Source organism: Choloepus didactylus, chromosome 24 (assembly GCF_015220235.1).
Source record: "Choloepus didactylus isolate mChoDid1 chromosome 24, mChoDid1.pri, whole genome shotgun sequence".
In the NCBI taxonomy this organism is placed as follows: Eukaryota; Metazoa; Chordata; class Mammalia; order Pilosa; family Megalonychidae; genus Choloepus; species Choloepus didactylus.
The window spans coordinates 3,824,558-3,842,617 of NC_051330.1; the positions used below are offsets into that span (position 1 = coordinate 3,824,558).

General features: G+C 39.3%; 1 protein-coding gene across 2 annotated transcripts in view; it reads left to right on the plus strand.

Annotated features, from left to right (window-relative positions):
* Positions 1-2,599: 2,599 nt before the first annotated feature.
* Positions 2,600-18,060, plus strand: part of LOC119520126 (butyrophilin subfamily 2 member A1-like) — a 40,791-nt gene continuing 25,330 nt past the window's right edge. For both annotated transcript variants that reach the window (XM_037817874.1, XM_037817875.1), the window contains exons 1-2: positions 2,600-2,830; positions 9,942-10,289. In XM_037817874.1, coding sequence (XP_037673802.1) covers positions 2,764-2,830; positions 9,942-10,289 — 415 coding nt within the window. In that variant the 5' untranslated portion in view covers positions 2,600-2,763. The remainder of the gene's footprint in view (positions 2,831-9,941; positions 10,290-18,060) is intronic.

The following is an 18,060-nucleotide window of genomic DNA, read 5'->3' on the forward strand; positions in this document are numbered from 1 at the left end:
AAATTAACAAACCATAGTCATTCCTGAGCATTCCAAAGCATTAAGATTACCCTCCATAATTTATCTGTTCTTATCAGATCATCATTCCCACTTAACTATTTGCTGTCTGTCAACAGGTTTCCTACATTCTACAATATAAAACATTTATTTTACATTTTTCACAGAGTTCACATTAGTGGTAACATACAGTATCTCTCTTTTTGCACCTGGCTTATTTCGCTCAGCATTATGTCTCCAAGGTTTATCATGTTGTCATGTTTCATGACCTTGTTCCTTCTTGCTGCCATGTAGTATTTCATCATGTGTATATAACACATTTTGTTTATCCACTCATCTCTGGAAGGACATTTGGATTGTTTCCATCTCTTGGTAATAGTGTTGCTATGAACACTGGTGTGCAAATATCCGTTCATGTCATTGCTTTCAGATCTTTCTGGTGTATGCCAAGGAGTGAAACTGCTGGATTGAAGGGTAAATCTATATCTAGTTTTCTAAGGGATGGCCAGACTGACTTCCAGAGTGGCTGTACCATTATACACTCCCACCAACAATGAATAAGAGTTCCAGTTTCCCCACATCCTCTCTAGCATTTGTAGTTTCCAGTTAGTTTAATGGCAGCTTTTCTAATTGGTTTCAGATGATATCTCATTGTGGTCTTAATTTGCATCTCCCTAATAGCTCATGAAGCCGAACTGTTTTTCATGTGTTTTTCAATCATTTGTACTTCCTCTTCAGTGAAATGTCTTTTCATATATTTTCCCCATTTTATAATTGGGCTGTCTGTACTATTGTCACTGAGTTGTAGGATTTCTTTATATATGCAAGATAGCAATCTTTTGTCGGATAAGTGGTTTCCAATTATATTTTCCCATTGAGTTGGCTGCCTCTTCAGGTTTTTGACAAATTCCTTTGAGGTGGAGAAGCTTTAAATTTTAAGGAGTTCCCATTCATCTATTTTTTCTTTTGTTGCTTGTGCTTTGGGTGTAGGGTCTAAGAATTGGCCTCCTAATACAAGATCTTGAAGATGTTTCCCTACATTAACTTCTAGGAGTTTTACGGTACTATCTCTTATATTGAGATCTTTGATCCACTTTGAGTTAATTCTATGTAGGGTGTGAGGTAGGTGTTCTCTTTCATTCTTTTGGATATAGATATCCATCTCTCCTAGCCCCATTTGTTGAAGAGAGTTATGCCCTAGTTCAGTGGTTTTGGAGGCCTTATCAAATACCAGTCAAGCATAGATCTAGGGGTCTATCTCCAAACTCTCAATTCCATTCCATTGGTCAATGTATCTTTCTTTGTGCCAGTACCATGCTGTTTTGACTACTGTGGCTTTATAATAAGTTTCAATGTCAAGGAGTACAATTCCCCCCAGTTCATTTTTCTTTTTTAGAATGCTTTTAGCAATTTGAGGCAAGTATATTAAATTTGATAATTAGCTTTTCCAAGTGTGCAATGTAGGTTGTTGGAATATTGATTGGGATTGCATTGAATCTGTAGATCTGTTTATGTAGAATTGACATCTTAATGACATTTAGTCTTCCTATCGAAGAACAAGGAATATTTTTCCATCTTTTTAGGTCCCCTTCTATTTCTTTTAGCAAAGTTATGTAGTTTTCTATATATAGATCTTTCACTTCTTTGGTTAAGTTTATTCCTAGGTACTAGTCTTAAAAGCATCAAGGACTAGAAATGGGCGGAAATGTGGAGGACACTAACCATGGATTTTTGTGGATTATGAGTTTTGCCATCAGTCTACGTTGTAGTGGAAAATGAGAGACAAAAGAGGGGACTTTGTGAGCATGTGCAGGACATTAGGCTGAAGAGATGGAATGTCTGGAATGTTGGGGTCAGTGATATAACTGTCTTATTTTGTCATGATCCATTCTGATGAGTTTTTTGAGGAGTTGAATGTGTTATATTTTCCTCCACATTGCTGAAAAATTACATCTCTGATTCCTTTCCAATTTTGATTTGGAATTCTCTTCCCCTTTCAGATTACCAAATCATTGCTTAAATGTCCTAAAAAATATTTTTATGTACCTGTTTTTTCTCTTTCTGTAATTTCTTGTGCATTTGAATAAGACTTTTGATAAGTGTGTATGACTGTTGGCTTCCCATATGTTGCTTGTAAAATTCCATGATTATCTTCAGTTTGGAGTGTTTATTATGATGTTTTAGTGGTATCTCAATACATGACTGCTAATACAGGCTAGCATGAATTCCACAATGGATAAACTGGGCCCTATTTAAATGCATGTTACAAGAGGAAGATATGTTTCTTCTGTGCCCAGTCCCCATCTCTGTGGCATCTTAAATGTGTGGACATTTGGAGTGACAGCTTTTTCATTGGTGACATGTGACCTTGAGGGTTGAATCACCTTGAACATAGTCTAGGACCTAGTAAAGCTGGCTGTGTGGAGGAACATGAGATGGTTGAACCCTGAGAGAAGACACTTGGAAAAGAAAGACCCTTTAAATGCAATATGATTATTAAAATTCCAGTGGGGGTGGAATGCGACTAAACACACCCACACCCCACATGATCACCCTCGGTGATAGGCAGGACAAAGTGCACCTGCTTTTTACTTTCATATTTAAACGGCAGTTGGTGGAGAAAGGAAGAGGATCTCAAAATCTGCAAGGTGGAGTTCCATTGATATCCTTGGACAGCCAGGAGAGGCCCCGACCCTCCGTCCTTCACCAAATCCCTCTCCACATGTGGACAAATGCTGGTAAAGGCCTCAGGGAGGTCCCTGTGAGATGGCTCCACCCTGCCTTTTTGTGAGAACCCTCCTTCTCCTGTTCATGTTTTCCCACAAAGGCACAGGTAAGTGGGAACTTTCAACTGGGGAGCGGATACTGAGCACATCACTGGTTCAAATGCCCTCCTCAGATCTGGACATTTCTATATTTTCTTGTTGTTTCTCTTGTCTGAGATTTCTGTGTGGAGTGGCTTCTAAGAAACTGGAAATGCAGACAGCAATTGAAAAATACCTGGGGAAATTCAGTGCTCAAGTATGAGACAAGTTTCAGAACTCAGCACAAATCTCCCCTGCTCTGGGAACACTCTGGACATCCTCATCTCTCACCGTCTCTACCTTTCCTGGGACCTGGGGGGACATTTCCCAGGTAGCTCTGCCATGTTTGTCTCTAGTTTCCATTATTCCCAGTTAAAGCCTGGATTCATCCTCCAGGAGAGTGGGGCAGGCTGATGGGCCACCCTGTATGAGTTCACTTGGAGAGTTGAACAATGTGGGGTGTCTGATTGTTTCATCACCTCAGGGGGATTTGAGAGAGAGCATATGTGAAAATTTTTGAGCATGGGAGAAATGTCTTCTGACGTCTCTCATATCCTTTCATCAGCAACTCAGTTAATTGCTGTTCAAGAATATTAAGTGAGCAGGCATTATATCACCCTCACCAGTGTCTTTTATTTGTTTCTTAATCTAACCACTTCACTCTGCCTCAGGCTCCCCAATAACACTTGTGTCCATATACTTATTTCTGTAAAACATTTACTCCCACACCCATGCTCATTATAAGTACACTATGTAATTGCTCTGCTAGTGATTAGCTTGGGCAAAGTACAGCTGCTTTCTGCTTTCAGTTTTAAAGGAATGAGTTGGTAGCAGGAGGAAGGGAGGTACATTTCAAAAGCTCCAACTGGGTTTCCTTGTACGATGACTTGTGCTAAGTGGGCAAGTGTACTGAGGTTTCCTGTAGCTGCCCCTTTTACCTTCTCCTTTCCATGATGATAAGTTCACTTGGTTAAACTGGTGTTCAATTTACAAGTAATTTGAACCCTATTATGTCACAAAAGTTGGCAAAATTATTTCTGTATTTTTAATTTGTTTGCTAGAACAACTTGAAGAAAAGTAAATTACATTAATCCCATGGCAAAGTTGGCACCTTCCACTTATTGTGGACAAGAAGTGACCCAATTGGTTATTAGTGAACCTGTGGTACGTTTCCAGGCTTCTCTTATTAAAACATCTTCTGCTGAGCAGGAGGGTCAGAGGGCAAGCAGGTCAGGAAAGAGTAAGTGTCCAATTATTGGGGCACTTATGTTCAAATGATGGAATCCATGGAATAGTCTGATTAGTCGAAGGAAATGTTTATTTCAATGTGTTAATTTTTTGACATTCATGAATTTTAATTAGTGGTTCTGCAATACACTGTGGCCATGAGCCTTTTGTTTCTAATTTAATAGAGTTTAGAAATTTAGAAGATAATGCAGATACTGGTTGAAGACTATTTAGAATGCAAAATACTCCTCATTTAATACAATGAGTAGCTCATAGTATATCTGTGGTTGCCTGGGTTATTGTGCTAACACTTCTTATGTTGTGTTCTACTTCTTTTTCTGAAATAATGACACTATATTTTTTCCTCCCTGTCAACATTTCTTCTTTGGATGTCTAACTTTGTTTCTTAAGCTTTAAGTGATTCAGATGTTTTAAAACTAATCTTTTAAATCTAATATTGATTCAAGTCTAAGCTTTCACTGCATATGATTATCCTCCTATGGAACTTGCCTGTTTTTACCTGTCATTGTTTTTTGTTTTCATTGAACTGATACCTGCTGATTTATCAGTGCCTGGCAGATTCCTTAGGTTTAGAGTAACTAACAGTTCGGTTAAATTGAGAGGTTTGTTTCACCACTTTCATTTCTCTGTGGGAGATTGCCAGATAGATCCATCTCTCCACCAGCTCTTTGTTTATCTGTGGCTGCTAAGCGAGGATAATAATCATGAGAATTTCAAGATGCAAGTAGTGTTCACTCCTGCCATAGTATCACCAGATGGTGATTAAATCCTCCACAGAAGACTGTGAGAAAGCTGAGCCTCCCTGCCCCAGCTCACAGGACTGTGCATTAGAAGGTGCTCTCTAACACGGATGTCGGGAGGTCCCACCACCGAGCGAGACCCCTGATACCTAAACTGCTACTCTGTGTCCTTTTCACCTCCTTCTGTGGGAATTTCCATGATACACCCCACATTTTACACAGATTCACAGGTCAATTATGCCACAGAAAAGCCCCTCATGTAACAGATGAGGTGAGTTCCTGCACCATCCACGTGTCTCTAAACAGATCCATCATGTCCAGGTCAGGGGGTGCTAGCTTTCAAGGAGTCCAGGCTTCTGTTCTTTACAGGGCATTGTAAGGGTGGGTTTTCCACATGGAGGAGTTGAGCAGCGTTGACGAAAATGAGCCTCTCTCACTGGAGAATTTACAACTATTGACGCCCTGACTGTCAACACAGGGCAGAACCTGTGGGAATATAACAAAGACTATTCCCTGAATTGAAAGTGTTGAGGGTCCACCCAATGGAAGACGGGGCCTTCTAGAGGTGTGGATTCAGTCCCAGAGACAAGTCCTGGTACTCACTGTTCATGCTGCTCATTCTGGTACTTCTCAGTCTTCTCTGGAAGCTTCTTGCTTCCATCTAACAGGTTCCTCTCACCATTTTCCCCACACTGACGGCAGCAGAGCCTAGTAAAGCACGTGCTCTAGGGTTTTGTTTTGAGCCAAAGAACTCCGTGATTGCCACTGTCTCATACTTTACCCAACTTTATCCTTCCTCATAGCTTTCTTCAACATATTCATCTGCATATTCAAGAATTAAATTAGAGCATCAGTGCCTAGAAAGTAAGGGTGTTTCTTTATTCCTGGAGTAGTACCTGACATGTGGGCTCAAAAATTGTTTGAGTTAAATATTTAATGGATGGGAAAAACAGGATCTGAAAAGAGAGAATAGAATCTGACTGTCTTACACTCTGGTTGGATGGTTTTTTGGCACTTTTGTTCCCCTGGCTATACATGGCTTCCCTCTCCAAAGCAGTGGATGCCTTGCTTCCATACTGAAGGCCCTTGATCCACAGAAGCAAACAAATTCAAGCAGCCCAAATAGAGTAAATGAAAGTCACTTAATAATCTGAACTTTCCTGCCATATTTACAAGAAGAAATGTTTAAAATACGAGGTTTGGGGGATGTTGCAAATTGACATATTCTGTGTATGGAGGTTGTTTGTATACTAATATTGTAAGGAAAACTATGATCATTCATAAAGCCTATACTCATACTTAACCTACAGATTTGTTTTAGAATATTTAGTTTATATATATATGGTCCTTACTCATTTTCTAAATGGGAAAAATGTTACATGCAATGTCTATGTTTTTCTTAACACAGGTATTATTTTAATAGCTTCATATTACTTTACTGATTAATGCAATATATTATACTATGTTGGTTTAAAGCAAGGATACATTTGTTTGTAGTATTATGCTTTTAATTTTGTACCTTACTAATTATGTACTTTTGAGCAAGTTACTACATTCCTTCTTGATTCAAATTCCTCATCTTTAATATTAGAAAAAAATATTCTGTAATATATAGGGTTCTCATGAGACTGAATAGAATAGGAGTTTGAAATCCAGTCCTTGGCAAGTAGGAATAAACAAATTTTATTTATGATTATATTACTGTTGCCCTTTTTTTTATTTTGAAATAAATTCAAAGTTATATGAACAGTTGCAAAAACAATACTAGCCCCATACACAGAACTCCATCATACCCTGACACCCCCTCCCCCAGTAGCTCAATCCACCAACTTTAACATGCTGTCACATTGCTATTTCTTTGCCTTCCTCCCTCCCTCCCTATCTATCATCCATCATCTATTGCTCTGTCTTCTGAACATATGAGAGTTAGCTGCACACATCCTTGAGCATTCACTATAATTCACGTATACACTTCCCATGAACAAGAACATTCTTTCATGCAATCCCATTAAGTGCAGCTAAGAAGTACAATAGATTCAACAATGATACAAAGCTTACATTCTATATTTCCTTTTCCTTATGTCTCAACTGTGTCCCTTTGAGCCACCTGTCGTCTATCCTCCTGTCCCATCCAAGTTCATCCTTAGTATTCAATTGTCATCTAGTTAGACTGACTTTTTTTTTTTTTCAGTTGTGGAACCATACATACAGCCTAAATCTTCCGATTCCACTCCCTCCCTAGCCTTTCATTAGTGGGATTAATCACGTTTAGAATGTTGTAATGCTCTTTCCCACCATCCATTGCTAGAAATTTCCTTTCACCTCCAACAGCAACCCTACACTCATTTCTTAACTCCCAATTGCCCCTTCCCCCATTTCTCTTAACCCAAACTCTACTTTTCATCTCTATGGTCATATTCTCTGATAATTTCTTTGTGTTTACTGTGGGGCTTAAAATTAACCTCTTAAATCCATATCAATCTTGTTTTTCTTTGATACGAACTTCACTTCAATAGGACACATAAACTATGTTCCTGTACTCCTTCATTCCCCTACCTTTATGTAGTTGTCTAAAATTACGTATTTTACATTGAGTTCAAAACCACTGATTTGTCCTTAGAGTTTGTGTATTTTATATCATGTAGGAAGTGTCTAGTAGAATTACAGTTCAAAAATTATTGACTTCTATTTGTATTCCATTGTGGTTGGAGAATGCACTTTGAGTATATTCAATGGTTTTCTTTAAATTTCTTGAGGCTTGTTTTATGTCCCAGCTTATGGTCCCTTCTCAAGAAAGATCTGTGATCACTAGAGAAAAGTGAGTGTCCTGGTGATCTGGGATGTAAGGTACTATATATGTCTGTTAAAATTCTCTATATCTCTTTCTCCTTTCCTTGTCTCTCCTCCAGCAGGGCTCCCCTCAGAATCTGAAGTAGGGCAGGTCTTTCATTGGCAAAGTCTCTTAGCATTTGTTTGTCTGTGAAAAATTTAAGCTCTCCCTCAAATTTGAAGGAGAGTTTTGCTGGATAAAGTATTCTCGGTTGGAAATTTTTCTCTCTCAGACTTTTAAATATGTCATGCCACTGCCTTCTCACCTCCATGGTTGCTGCTGAGTAGTCACTATTTAATCTTATGTTGTTTCCTTTGTTCGTGGTGAATTGCTTTTCTCTTGCTGCTTTCAGAACTTACTCCTTCTCTTCAGTATTTGACAGTCTGATCAGAATATGTCTTGGAGTGGGTTTATTTGGATTTATTCTATTTGGAGTTTGCTGGGCATTTATGCTTTGTGTATGTATATTGTGTAGAAGGTTTGGGAAGTTTTCCCCAGCAATTTCTTTGAATACTCTTTCTAGACCTTTACCCTTCTCTTCCCCTTCTGGGACACCAATGAGTCTTAAGTTTGGACGTTTTATTTTATCCATCGTATCCCTGAGATCCATTTTGATTTTTTTTATTTTTTTCTCCATTCTTTCTTTTGTTCTTTCATTTTCTGTTCTGTGGACTTCTAGGACACCGAGATGTTGTTCGGCTTCCTCTAGTCTTGTATTGTGAATATCCAGAGTCTTTTTAATTTGGCCAACAGTTTCTTTTATTTCCATAAGATCTTCTATTTTTTTATTTACTCTTGCAATGTCTTCTTTATGCTCTTCTAGGGTCTTCTTTATGTAGCTTATATCCTGGGCCATGGTCTTCTTGATGTCCTTTAAATCCTTTGCCATGTTTTTGTTCCTCGATTGTAGATCTTTGATTAATTTTGCGAGGTATACTGTATCTGCCAATATTTTTGTTTGTGTGTTTGGAGTTGGATTCTCCATATCTTCTGGTTTTATCATATGCATTAAGATTTTCTGTTTTTGGCCTCTTGGCATTTGTTTTGCTTGATAGGGCTCTTTCAAGTTGTAAAGAAAAAGGGATATCAGTCTAATTTTTCAGGAGCACAGTTTGGTGACGTACACTTTCTCTAACTAACCAGCAGATGGCATCTGTGAGTCACCTATATCCCTCGAGTCAGTTCTCAACCTTTTCTCTGCTTTGTGTAGGGAAATGATTCTTGTGAGTTCAGTTGGAGAATTCAGTTTGGGTGTGTGTACAGGTAGCCAGGGAGGAAGGGCAGTTCTAATGTTCAAATCCCCCAGGATCCCGGAGATTCAAGGCCGCCGCAAAAGTCTAAGCCTTCATTTCCATTCAGCCCCAGCCTCTCTCTCTCGCTGATCCATAAACCACCAGACTTGGCGTAGCATCCCTGGGTTCTCCGAGCGGATCCCCCCTCCCAGCCACGCTCCTCCAGTAACTCAGCCAAGGGAAGGCTGTGCTACGTCATCAGTGCGCGCCGTCCTACAAGGGAAGCCCCAGGCTGCTGGGCCGTGCAGCGGCGCAATGGGGCATCTCCATACCCCCTCCTCACACAGTTCCTCCTTCCCAGCTCCGGGACAACTGGCGGGGCTCTGGGCTGTGGGCACGGCCCCAGGCAGGAGTTTATCCAGCCCTCTGGGGGCTAGCTGCTAGCCGCGGGGTTTCTTTCTGCTTCTGGCTCTCCCCTCTGTTCCCCCGAACCCAATGGTATCTGCTGCGGGCTATCTTCCCGGCCAGACCACAAGAGGCCAGCCCAGCCCCCTCTTGCTGTGTTTTACTGTGTGGTTCCCACAATTGCTACTGGAGCCGCTCCTTCTTTTTTTTAAAAACAGCCAGCTGGTCTCCATATGCTGAACCCTGGCTTCCCCAGCCCGCCGCGTGGCTGCGGGTCTTCCAGCCAGCTTACTCACTCGTTTCAGAATGCCGACTCCCAGTTTCACCAAGTTTACGGCCCCTCTGGAGCTAGGAGCCCTCATCCAGTTGGTGCATCGCTGTAACCAGTATTCTAGGTCACTTTCTGGTTTTTAGCTACTGTTTTTCACAGAGATGTTTTCTTCACTCTGTCTCAGCTAGCCGCCATCTTAGTTCCCATCTGTTGCCCATTTTTAGGATTTTTAAGATTATGTTCCATTATTAAAACTTGTACAGACACTGTAGTTGAGCACCTTTAATTTAGACCTAGTTATTTAAAAGCTCAGCATTTTATTTGCACTTTTCTACTTCTCCTCTCATCAGGTGTTCACAACCATTCCCCCCACATTCCCAGGGCTGATTGTATCCTGTCTTAACTCTCCCCCAGGGCAATTCCATGTGGTAGGACCGAAAGCACCCATCGTGGCCTTGGTAGGAGAAGCAGCTGTGTTGCCCTGCCACCTCAGCCCATCGATGGATGCTCAGCATATGGAGGTGAGATGGTACCGGGACAATCCTTCAGGCCTGGTGCATCAGTATAACACCTTCCAGGAAGACATGAGGCAGCAGAGACCAGAGTACCGAGGGAGGACAGAGTTCCAGAGGGAAAACATCAGCACAGGGCATGTGGCCCTGGCGATCCATCACATCCGCCCTTCTGACGAAGGGCAGTACAGCTGCTTGTTTGGAAGCTCCACATTCTTCGAGGAAGCACGTTTTCAACTCTTGGTCACAGGTGAGCCTCTGGAATCTTTTGAAGAAACTGTATCATTTTTTGTCCAGTACAGTGTAAAATGTTGGAATAGATACTCATCTATATTGAGAGGTGGCTGAGTTATATATAAACAGCCACTGAGAATGCCAAGAATATTAGAGTTTAAATTCACCTAATTAATCTCTTCCATCTTCTTCAGGTTATGATAGAAGTATTTTTTCTTTGTCAACATTATTGTTTCAGGGGAGGAAAGAGCAGGGAGTCTAATACTTCCTATATCTAAAGGTTCCCAGAAATCCATCCCATCTAGAGAGGTTGGTCCAGCATCCATAACCCAGAAGGAGCAAGGCAGAGGCAGGAAAATCTGACCGGTCCACCCTCAGGCCCAGGTTTCCTGTGCCATCACTCCTGTCCACACTGGATGTGCTCATGTCCAGTGAATTGTGGTCCTTCCTTCCCTTGCTGTAACATCCCTCCTTACTCAGATCCCTGCACATATTTGTGCCCTCAGACACCACTCATCAAATGTCCCCAGAAAAATACACATCTGGGGAAAGAAAGGCACTTGCTTCAGCCTGACACTGAGCCTCTATCAGCCCTCTCCCTGTAAGTATTGCAGCACCTGCTCCCGAGTTCAAGGGATACTTATTATGTAAAGTTAAGTCAAATAGGTACCAAGGTTCTATCCAGAATTTTTGTGACTGACACAGATGAGTTCTCTCCTTCTCAACTGGCTTTAAGAGATTGTTAATGGAGGTAGGGATATTTTCACACAGCTCACAATGTCCTGAAAGAAACATTTTCCCAGTCTTTGGAAAATAGTATTACCAGAATCCTATGATGGATTGTGTTGGTTTCTCTTGAGGTCCATTGCAATATATTTAGGCCATTCTTTGGTCCATGTTTTGTTGATTGTATTAGATACAATCTTATTTTGGTGTCTAATATCCTCAGCCACTGTAATTCAGAAATAAAGGTCATATATGGATTCTATGTTTTTTTTGCTCCTGCAGTTGAATGTATCCCATTTGGCTTCTGGGGATCTGGGGATTTTCCTCTTGTGTCACATCCATTAGCACCATTGCCCACACCCTTTGCAGTGTAGTGCTTGGCACCCTGTGCCTTTGGGTTTTCTTATTCATGCCAGTTTCAGGACAAATACCAGATCTTTAGGAAGTACCTGATCCTCTCTACCAGGATACCAAAGATTTTCCTGAAATTATCTTGGTTTTGCAGTTTCTGGCATGCATATCTATGATTTTCTACTCCCTTCTGGAGGAGTGACATTTTGTCCATGGTCAAAATTTACTTCCTATCTCAAGGTTCAGTTTCCTCAGGAAGTCCCAGCTTCATCTGCTACTGCACCCCCAAAACAGGGAGAGGGGCAATAAAAACAGTTGCAGAGTCCAGGACGTCAGTGAATTGTGAATTTAAATTCTACTTAAAGTCACCACTCATCATTGTCCCATACTATCTAGCTAGCTTTACAGTCTACAGATAAGCAATTCCACCAAAAAGCAACTGTTAGGGCTACCACAAATATATCCTACAAACTTAATTAATATATTTCCTAAGAGATAAGTCATCAAATTTAAGGACTTGGTATAAAATCACAAATTCACATTCTCATTGCATTGGTGAAAGCTATGCGTTTCTCTCCTACTTTTATCAAAAGAGAGTAAAAATCCCAGACTCACAAAACTGGGAAAAGAAGGGGTTTATATGGATCAGCCTGTGGTGTGATAGGAACCATCTAGGCATAGAATGTGTCAACTGGAAATACAAAATAATATGAAAGTCATGGAACAGGGATTTCCCCTGGTACAGGGAGCTTTGATCCTTTCTGATCCCTTAATTATGTCTTAATAATGCAAGTTAAAGGAAAAACAGCTTAAGCAATATTTGGAATATACCAAATATATCTCTCCTCAAAATATCCCCTCCCTTCTCTAACTGATGTTAGATCAAATTGGTAATAATAGCTACATCTCCAGGAATTTTGCCTACACATACAATAAGGTAAACATGGTGGCATGATTCAAAGGTTAACATTACTCTTTTATTACCAGAAAAGATGAAACATTCATGGAACATTTATCATGTTTCTAAAATTCCTATTAAATACAAGTGTCATTAAAAAATATCTCCCCACAATTGCTTTGGTTCCTTCAACTCTCAGAATATAGTATATCCAGGGAGGATGAGATACTTTGGGGCATCCCTTCTACTCGAATGCCCAAGAGACAAATGAAAAGCATTTTTCCTTTTTACTCTTAACCTGTTAACTGTTAGAAAATGAGAAATGCTTACTTATTACAAAGCTCTGCCCACTTTACATGGGCTAGTTCAGTTAATGCTGACACCAATCCCATGAGTTGATTTCTGTTATTATTCTCATTTTATTGAAAGGAAATTGAAGCAAATTAAAGTCTTTTCTTATACACAGTTACTAAGTGCCAACACTTAGAAACCTAAACATTTGACTCTAGAGCTTATCCTCATAACTACAAAGCTGTGCTGCTTCTCAAAGCTACTAGATTCTGAAAATATTATTTTATCTGAACACTGGAAGCCATGAGTATCCTGTTTAGGTCATTACATTCATCGGTGATGTCACAGTGTTTCTACAATCTCTGCTCACCTTTGCACATGAGATAACATTGGATAACTTTCCTTTATCACCATAATGAAGGATGGTTCAATCCCAGAAAATGTTTTCATAGCTTATGTTATAGATTATTTTGGTTGAGACAAGGCTGTGCTTCTATTCACTGAACTGCAAAACACTGTGTCATAAATGAGAGTTTCTCTGTAATGTTTGTTTCCAGGAGGAGCACAGAGCTCGAAAGTGTGTCATTTCTACATTCCTTTCATACTGATATTCTAACAGCCCCTCAGGGTGGACATAATCTTCACTTTTCTTATTTTTTTTTTTACTTTATTAGACTGGTAGTAGATTTACAGAACAATCATGAATAAACTACAGGATTCCCATACAGCACCACACTGACAACAACTTGTATGGGTGTGGAACATTTGTTAAAATAGAAGATAGCACATTTTAATCATTGTACTATTAATTAAATACCATGGTATATCTTAGGGTTTTATAGCTGGATAAGTAGAAAAAATACTCAATGTAATCCTTCAGCTGGAAAATGCTTAGTAAAGTCTTCAGTAGCCAAAAAAAAAAAAATTTTAAAACAAAGATTTATAAAGTCACTTCATTCAAGCAGCCTTGAGTTATTAAAAACCATTGTTAAAATAACTTGCTGTTGTTCTAATCTCAACAACAACAAAAACTTACTCTCTGTTCCTAGGAACTTTAACAGCATTGCCTGCAGGAGAATTAAAGGATATTACCATATAGTGTGACAACCAGTGCTTCCTCTTGAGAAACAAGCCTGAAAGAGGGGAGGACTGAAAGATGACAGGAAATACTGACCTAACAGCTTTTTCCCTTCTATTTTTTTCCCTTCTGCTCTCTTCTGGATTCTAGCTATTTCTTTGTTTGTTTGGCATTATAAAAGCCCAAACTACTCTTCTCACTCTGAACCAGTCTTGGAAAAACATTTTTTCCCTCCAGTTCCTTGTTGATGCATCTTCAATAAGCTCACCTTCTCACCAAGGCAAAAAACTTGTATCTCTGTTTGATGTGGGATCAGGCAGACCTGATATTTAGGACCATGTTTTCTGAAGCTAACTTCATTCCATTTTATGGCTGAATAATATTCCATTGTATGTATGTGCCACATTTTATTTATCCATCCTTTCAGTGATGGACACTTGGGTTGCTTCCATAGTTTGGAAATTTTGAATAAAGCTGATATGAACATGAGTGTGAAAATATCTGATTGAGTCCCTCCTTTCATTTCTTTGGGATATGTACCTAATAGTGGGATTGCTGGGTCATATGGTAATTCTGTACATAGCCTTCTGAGTAACTCAGAATTCTCTTCCACAGCAGCTGCACCATTTTACATTGCCCTCTGAAATGAATGAGTGTTCCTATTTCTCTACATCCTCTCCACACTTGCTATTTTCTATATTATATAGCAGCCATTCTAATCAGTGTGAAATGGTATCTCATTGTGGTTTTCATTTCCATTTTCCTGATGACTAATGATGTTGAGCAGCTTTCATGTGCCTTCTGACCATTTGTATATCTTCTTTGGAGAGATGTCTAATCAAGTCTTCTGCTCATTTTTAATTGAGTTGTTTGTCTTTTTGTTGTTAAGTTGAAGGGTTTCTTTATATATTCTGGATATTAAACATTTATTAGATATGTTGTTTCCAAATATTGTCTCCAGTTGTGTAGGTTGATGTTTTAATTTCATGATAAATTGCTTTGAGGTGCAGAAGCTTTTCATTTTGGATGAGGAGCCATGTATCTACATTTTTCTTTTGTTGCTTTTGCATTGGGTTCCAAGCTCAAGAATCCATTGCCTAACACACAGTCTTGAAGATGCTTTCTTCCTGGAGTTTGATAGTTCTAGAACTTGTGTTTAATTATTTGATCCATGTTGAGTTCATTTTGGTATATGGTGAGAGATAGGGGGCCTCATTCTTTTTTTTTTTTTTTTTTTTTTTTCTTTTTTTGGAAGCGGAAATCCAGTTTTCACAGTACCATTTGTTGGAGAGAATATTCTTTCCCAATTGAATGGTCTTTGCCATATTGCAAAAAATCAGTTGTACATAAATGTGAGAGTTGATTCATGAGTTCTCAATTCTATTCCACTGATCTATATGTGTGTACTTGTGTCAATACCATGTTGTTTTGATTACTGTGGCTTTATAATAAGTTTTAATATCAGGAAATGTGATCCCTCCAAATTCATTCTTCTTTTTCAAGGTAGATTCAGTTATTTGGAGCCATTTACCCTTCTATACAAATTTGATGATTCCCTTCTACATTTTTGAAAAGAAGGTTGTTGGAAATTTCATTGGAATTGCAAAGGATCTAGAAATTGCTTGGGGTAGTATTGACATCTTAACAGTATTTAGAGTTCACATCCTTGAACACACAATGTTCTTCCATTTATTTAGGTCTCTTTGATTTCTTTTAGTAATGTTTTGTACTTTTTTTGTACAAAGTCCTTTCGATCCTTGGTTAGATTTAGTCCTTGATATTTGATTCTTTTAGTTGCTATTGTGAATCAATTGTTTTCTTAATTTTTTCTTCTGATTGTTCATTGCTTGTGTATATAAACTGCACATTTTTGGGTGCTGATCTTCTTGCCACTTTGCTGTACTTGGCTGTTAACTCTAGTAGGTTAGTTGTAGATATTTTGGGACTTTCTATACTAATCTAATTTCTATACTCATATATTGATGAGAGTGGTGTATTGAAGTCTCCAACTATTATTTTTAAGACATCTATTTCTTCCCTCAGCTTTTCCAGTGTTTGCCTCATGTATTTTGGGGCAATCTGATAAGGTGCATAACAATCTGTGGTTGCTATTTTTTCTTGGTGGATTGCCACTTTTATTAATATGTGGTGTCATTGTTTGCCTCTTGTAATAGTTTTGCATTTAAAGTTCATTTTGTCTGATATTAGTGTAGCTACCCCAGTTCTCTTTTGGCTATTGTTCACTGGAATATCTTTCATGTTCAACCTGTTTGTGTCCTTGGCTCTAAGGGGAGCCTCTTGTAGACTGCATATGAACGTATCATACTATTTTTTAGCCATTCTGCCAAATTCTGTCTTCTGATTGGGGAGTTTAATCCATTAACAGTCAATGTTATTATTGTAAAGTCAGTACTTGCTTCAACCATTTTATCCTTTGGTTTTTATATGTCCTATCTTATTTTTGCCTCTTTATCTACCCTTTTAGTTACCCTTACTGATAATCTTCATTTCTACACCGTCCTCTAAGCCTCCCTTTCCTGTCTTTTCCTTTCATCTGCAGAATGCCTGCTATTATTTCTTGTAGGGCTGGCCTCTTTTCAACAAACTCTGACAGTTTCAGTTTGTGGATATTTTTAATTCTCCCTCAGTTTGAACGGCAGTGTTCAGATAAGGAATTCTTCACTGGCAGTTTATCTCTTCCAGTACTGTAAATATATCATACCACTGACTGATCTCTTCTGTGGTTTCTGATGAGAAAATTGTTGAGGAATGTTTGTATGTGATGTAGCACTTTTCTCTTGCTGTTTCAGGGTTCTCTTTTTATCTCTGGAATTTGACATCCTGGTTAATATGTATCTCAGGTTAGGTCTTATACGATTTATACTGCTTGGAGTATGCTGCACTTCTTGGGCATGTACCTTTCTTTCTTAAGAGTTTCAACATTTTCAGCCATTATTTCCTCAAATATTCTTTCTGTCCCTTTTCCCTTTTCCTCTCCTTCTGTGACACCCATGATATGTAGCTTGTGTGCTTTGTGCTGTCATTCAATTCCCTGAGACCCTGCTCATTTTTTTTCCTATTCTTTGCTCTATCTATTCTCTGTGAGATTTTGATTGTCCTGTCTTCTATTTCACTGATTCTTCCTTCTGACTGTTCAAATTTGGTGGTGTTTGCCTCTAGTGTCTTTTTAATCTCTTCTATTGTGCCTTTCATCCCAATAATTTCTATTATTTTCTATTTACTTTCAAACTCTTCTTTATGCACACCCAATGTCTGCCTAATATTCTTTATCTTTCCAGCTATGTTTACCTTCACCTCCTTGAATTGATTTAGCAGATTTGTTTTAATTTTTTTGATAAGTTTTTCAAAATTATGTATCTCTCTGAAGGTTGAATTTGTCCCCTTGACCAGGCTGTATCTTCCCAGCCTAGGAACTATTTTAGTAGGGCTTGTTATTTTTTGCTGATATCTAAACATCTAACTATCTTGGTGAATATATTCTGAAGGTCAGTTTCTCTCTCTTACCTAATGTTTTCTTTCATTGGCTTATTTTAAGGCTTTTCTTTGACACTTGGAGTAATTTATCAAGACCTGTAGAATTGCCCATGTTTAGCTGATCAGAAGTTTTCAGCTCTTTTTCATCTGATTCTTGGTCTGCAAATGCAGTACGATTTTTAAAATTGCACTACTTTTTGCAACTGTTTCACCCCCATGGGAAAGCTTCCTTTCCTCTGTTCCATCTACAGGAATGTTGATTTGTTCTGTTCATCTTTGTTTTGCAGCTATAGTTTTTTTTAATTTATTTTTATTTTTAACACTCTTTCATAGCCTCTAGCTCCTTGCAAATTCTGGGAAGAAGGTCACCATGGAGCGGACATGCCCAAGTCAGTATTTCCCAGCCAAAACAGTGCCAGATGCATATGAAGGGGTGTAGAACAGCTCCAAAGGGCCATGAGGAGAGGGTCTGGAAAGAGGCCAAAAAGCCTTTTGTATGACTCACCAAATCTGCACTTTCCTGGCCTGCCCAGCAGATGGTGCTCTTCAGCAAGCTTCCCAGCAGTCTTAAGGTTGCTCTGCATCTTTAAGCATCCAACACCTTCACACCTGTTTGGGGCAGGTTGCAACAATGTCCAGCATTCCCTGTCTGGAACAGCTAAAACTACAACTTAAAACAGGAACCAGCAATCCTAATTTTCTCGTCAAAAGCTGTGATCTGTGACCATGTGTCTCTGTGTTCTTGGGGGAGGGGCTGTCCCTTCTCTCTCCATGCAGGACACTGGACTGAGATGGGCAGCCTGAAGAGTGTGGGATGTGTGCCCGCAGTCACTGCTGGGTGCATTACTCAGTTTTTTTTGCAGTGTCTCCACCTCTTTGTCCCATTCTTTCTGCAGCTCCCCTGGTCTCCACAGCCAAGAACAAATTGTTTCAGAGAGTTTCTGCCTC